At 41.5% G+C, this 5,000-nt stretch overlaps 1 protein-coding gene across 2 annotated transcripts in view; it reads right to left on the bottom strand.

Annotated features, from left to right (window-relative positions):
• The window catches only part of LOC119491100 (interleukin-1 receptor accessory protein), a 256,684-nt gene that overhangs the window by 227,188 nt on the left and 24,496 nt on the right, over positions 1-5,000 (bottom strand). For both annotated transcript variants that reach the window (XR_005207540.1, XM_037774758.1), the window contains exons 8-10: positions 1,520-1,652; positions 1,146-1,294; positions 406-549 (exon numbers count right to left, since the gene is read on the bottom strand). Coding sequence is in view for 1 of the 2 variants with exons in the window: in XM_037774758.1 (XP_037630686.1) it covers positions 406-549; positions 1,146-1,294; positions 1,520-1,652 (426 nt within the window). In the remaining variant the exon portion in view is untranslated. The remainder of the gene's footprint in view (positions 1-405; positions 550-1,145; positions 1,295-1,519; positions 1,653-5,000) is intronic.

The following is a 5,000-nucleotide window of genomic DNA, read 5'->3' as shown; positions in this document are numbered from 1 at the left end:
AGTGCAGCCGATGTGTCGCCGATGTGAGCTGGCAGCAGATCTCACTGCGCTGGTTTTTGAGGGTCGACTGAATGAATCTGGCAGCGTGATGAACACGTTATTCTGTTCTAGGTTTAATAATCTAAATGCTCCAACTGCAGCCAGACAGAAGAGATCCTCATCATTAAATTGGAGAAATTTAGTATCAGGACGTAAAATCTGAAGTGGAGGAGGTGAAGCGGCAAAACCAAAGCTGCAGTTTTATCACTTCAGAGGACGTTTTTCAATTACAAAGAAAGCTGCTAAATCATTCAAACCTGTTGACACAGAAAGAAGTATGATAATGTCAAATACACTGAGAGAGCTGCAGTTATCTGGACAGGTGACGGAGTTATCACGGGCCCTGAGGCGCCACCTGTTGCTCACCTGTGTGTCGCTCGTCGGTGCCGAACCAGGACCGGTAGAGCAGCAGCAGCTCCAACCAGAACACGTGATAGACCACGAAGAGGACCAGCATGAGGACCAGAGTCACCCCGAAAACACAACCCAGCTCCACCGACGGCAGCGACACTGACGCAAAACAAACACACCTGAAGGTCAAGAACAGCTACATCCACCTGTCCCAGTGGATTTAAAGGAACAGTTACATTTTACATTTCAGTAAATCCTCCATCAGTTTCATCTCTCTGCATCCGTCTCCACCTCTCCTCATCCGTCTCCACCTCTCCTCATCCGTCTCCACCTCTCCTCATCCGTCTCCACCTCTCCTCACCTCTGATCCATCAGACCGACACGCTCTCTGTCTCTTTGTAGTCGGTTTGAGTTTCTTTGTGGTCAATCTGTGTCTCTTTGTAGTTGTTTTGCACCTCGATGGTCATTTATCTTTTTTTCACTTCTCGCATGAGCACATTTAAGATGTGCATAAAAACATATGGATGGAAATGCAGCACTTCCTGCAGACATTTCACACTAAAAGCCTTCCAGCAGTTCCGATGTCACACACCTCGTCTTTCCTGGTAAGCTTTTAAAGTGAAACTTGTGCAGGAAGCGTTGAGTTCAACTGACGGTAGCAGTAGGAGATAAAACTGATTCACATCTTCTGGATAAACAAGAGAATTCACCAAACTGCCTGAGAGAGGAAACAGAAGTATTAACCCCTTCCTCACCCTCCTCCTCCAGCTGAGCTCTGCGGGTGTCGGAGCCCATCTTGTTCCTCACCGAGCAGTTATAGTCCCTGTTCAGGTCCTCAGACTGGAAGTCCTGGATCACCAGGACGCTCTCCTCCGTCCGGTCCCCGAAGTTGTAACTCAGCTGTCTGCAGACAAACACATATCACACATTTCAAAATAAAACACTCAGAACCTGATGTATTACCCATAATTCCATCCTGCACGTAGAGACCTGCTGAGCTCAACAACCATATGACTTACAGGACTACAGGACTTATATATATATATATAACTTTATGTATATACTGTATAAACTATATTTAACAGATTCATCACATCTCAAACAGGAAGTGAAGATATTTCCTGTCCACCTGCTGGTCGTGGAGAAACGATGGCGGTCGGTGAGCTGATCCAGCCTCTTCCCGTCAACCGTCCACCAGATCTCCCAGGACGAGTTGAGGACGTAGGGGATGAGACCCCTGCACACCAGACGCACCTCAGAGTCTGAGAGGACGACAATATTCAGTTAAACTATTAATACATTTATGACCAAATCACATGAATATACAGTCTATAATCCATATATATAATATAATATAATATAATATAATATAATATAATATAAATAATATATATAATATAATATATATAATATAATATATATAATAAATATAATATAATATAATATAATATAAATAATATAATATATATAATATAATATAATATAACACACACTGTAGTTTAACTTGATTCAATCCACAAACACCCGCTTGCTGCCAGAGGTACAGATGTGCGTCTTTTGTAGTAGTTCCATGTCTCTTTGTGGTCGTTTTGTGTCTCTTGTTGTTGTTTTGCGTCTCTTTGTTGTCTCTTTGTTGTTGTTTTAAATCTCTTTGTTGTCGTTTGGTGTCTCTTTGTGGTCACTTTGCGTCTCTTTGTAGTTGTTTTGTGTCTCTTTGTAGTAGTTGTAGGTCTCTGTGGTTGTTTGGTGTCTCTTTGTGTTTTTTTGTCTCTTTGTGGTTGTTTTGTATCTTTGTGTTATTTTGTCTCTCTGTTGTTGTTTTGTGTCTCTGTAGTTGTTTGGTGTCTATTTGTGGTTGTTTTGTGTCTTTGTGGTTGTTTTGTGTCTCTGTAGTTGTTTGGTGTCTATTTGTGGTTGTTTTGTGTCTTTGTGGTTGTTTTGTGTCTCTGTGGTTGTTTATTGTCTCTTTGTGGTTGTTTGGTGTCTCTTTGTGATTGTTTTGTGTCTTTGTGGTTGTTTTGTGCCTCTGTGGTTGTTTATTGTCTCTTTGTGGTTGTTTGGTGTCTCTTTGTGGTTGTTTTGTATCTCTGTGGTTGTTTTGTGTCTCTGTGGTTGTTTGGTGTCTCTTTGTGGTTGTTTATTGTCTCTTTGTGGTTGTTTGGTGTCTCTTTGTGGTGGTTTGGTGTCTCCTTGTGGTTGTTTTGTGTCTCTGTGGTTGTTTTATGTCTCTGTGGTTGTCTGGTGTCTCTTTGTGGTTGTTTGGTGTCTCTTTGTGGTTGTTTGGTGTCTCTTTGTGGTTGTTTGGTGTCTCTGTGGTTGTTTTGTGTCTCTGTGGTTGTTTGGTGTCTCTTTGCGGTTGTTTATTGTCTCTTTGTGGTTGTTTTATGTCTCTGTGGTTGTTTGGTGTCTCTTTGTCGTTGTTTGGTGTCTCTTTGTGGTTGTTTTGTGTCTCTGTGGTTGTTTTGTGTCTCTGTGGTTGTTTGGTGTCTCTTTGCGGTTGTTTATTGTCTCTTTGTGGTTGTTTTGTGCCTCTGTGGTTGTTTGGTGTCTCTGTGGTTGTTTGGTGTCTCTTTGTGGTTGTTTGGTGTCTCTGTGGTTGTTTGGTGTCTCTGTGGTTGTTTGGTGTCTCTTTGTGGTTGTTTGGTGTCTCTTTGTGGTTGTTTGGTGTCTCTTTGTGGTCATTTTGTGTCTCTTTTAGGTTTTTGTATTTCTCTGTGGTTGTTTGATTGACTTTCACCAAAAAAAATGTCAGTCCCTTCAAACAGAGCTCAGGTCCAGGGGCCCAACAGGTCCTCTTCCCCGTTGGGCCCCTGGACCGGTGCCTGGCTCAAGGACACTTCCGCGTGTGGACAGGAGGAGCTCGACGGTTGAACCATCGACCCTTGTGTTGAACGGCCGACTTGTTAACGTGATGTTTTACAGCTTTAGAAATTGTGCTTTAGTTAGTTTTAGTTTCTGATACGTCAACAGACGTTTTCATTTTCCAAAAGATGAAATGTGTCATATTTAAGTCTTGAACTACATTTAATGAACTCATTAAAGCATTAAACAGTTCAGATCAGTCTGTAGATGAAACACATCCATCAATCTGACTGCATGTACGCTACGCCTGGCGTGTGTTTGACGACGGGACTCTTTACTCGCCGTCAACGGCCTGTCCTGTTTTATTGGACGAGCCCCGACAGCCTCCACTGAGTCTGTTCAGACAGTTAACTTCCTGAATGTTGAATCTGCTCCGAGCTGCTCAGGAAAACCAATCTAAAAGAAGTTGTTGGCAGAGGAAGTGCTGCCTCTCTATCACTGCCAGAGCAGCTTTACGAACGGAGAGGCCGGCTGCAGGTGGAGGAGCTGACGGAGGGCCATAAAAACACACTGCTGGAGCAGCTGGAGCTCCATCTGGATACACTGGACTGCTGAAAGGGTTCCTTATCAGTGGTGGTAGTATTCAGATCCTTTACTGCAGTAGAAGTACTAATACCACACAGGTCTCACTGTGGACAATACCAATGAATCAATGGATGGAAACAGAGCAGATCTCTTCCTGTGAGCTCGTCACAGAGACGACTATCAGACACGTTCTGTGTCTCTTTGTGGTCGTTCTGTTTGCTTTATGTAAATGTATGTATATATTTATTATTGTAAATCAATGAACAACACAAATCAATGACAGATATTGTCCAGAAACCCTCACAGGTACTGCATTTAGCATAAAACAATATGCTCCAATCATAACATTGCAAACTGCAGCCCAACAGGCAACAACAGCTGTCAGTGTGTCAGTGTGCTGACTTGACTATGACTTGCCCCAAACTGCATGTGATGATCATAAAGTGGGCATGTCTGTAAAGGGGAGACTCGTGGGTACCCATAGAACCCATTTACATTCACTGATCTGGAGGTCAGAGGTCAAGGGACCCCTTTGAAAATGGACATGACAGTTTTTCCTCTCCAACGTTTAGTGTAAGTTTGGAGTGTTATTTAACCTCCTTCATGACCAGCTAGACTGACATGGTTGGTACTGATGGTTTTATAGTTTCAGATGATATCAGGATCTTCACTCCAGCTTTAAAACTGATCCGCTACAACCTAAAAATCACAAGTTGTGTTAATACGTTAAAGAAATTAGTGGAGTTAAAACGAATTTGCGTTAACGTGTTATCGCGTTAACTTTGACAGCCCATTTTTTCAGCCTTTTCTTCAGCCTTTTTTCAGACGTTTTTTTAAACTAATTTTTTTTTCGAACATTTGTCGGACATTTTCTGACATTTTTCGTATATTTCTTTGACTTTTTTTTGGATACTTTATAACATTTTTCAGCCTTTTTTCAGACATTTTTTCTAACATTTTCATTTTTTTCCCGGTATTTTTTCCAGACATTTTTCAAACTTTCTTGGTATTGGTACCGAGGGATTCTGAAAAAAAAGTCAAAAAGTCAGAACTTTTTGCCAAAAGTCAGAAAAATGTCCAAAAAACACCCCCCAAAACATCTGAAAAAAGTCCGTAAAATGCCCGAAAAAATATCAGAAAAATATCCCCAAAAAATCTGATGTTTGAAAAATGTCAGAAAAACGTAAAAAAAAAAAAGTCTGTAAATTGTCAGAAAAAGTACA

This window comes from Sebastes umbrosus, chromosome 7, assembly GCF_015220745.1.
Source record: "Sebastes umbrosus isolate fSebUmb1 chromosome 7, fSebUmb1.pri, whole genome shotgun sequence".
In the NCBI taxonomy this organism is placed as follows: Eukaryota; Metazoa; Chordata; class Actinopteri; order Perciformes; family Sebastidae; genus Sebastes; species Sebastes umbrosus.
Note: the sequence above shows the minus strand (reverse complement) of the source record. Positions and strands in the feature narration are given on the sequence as shown.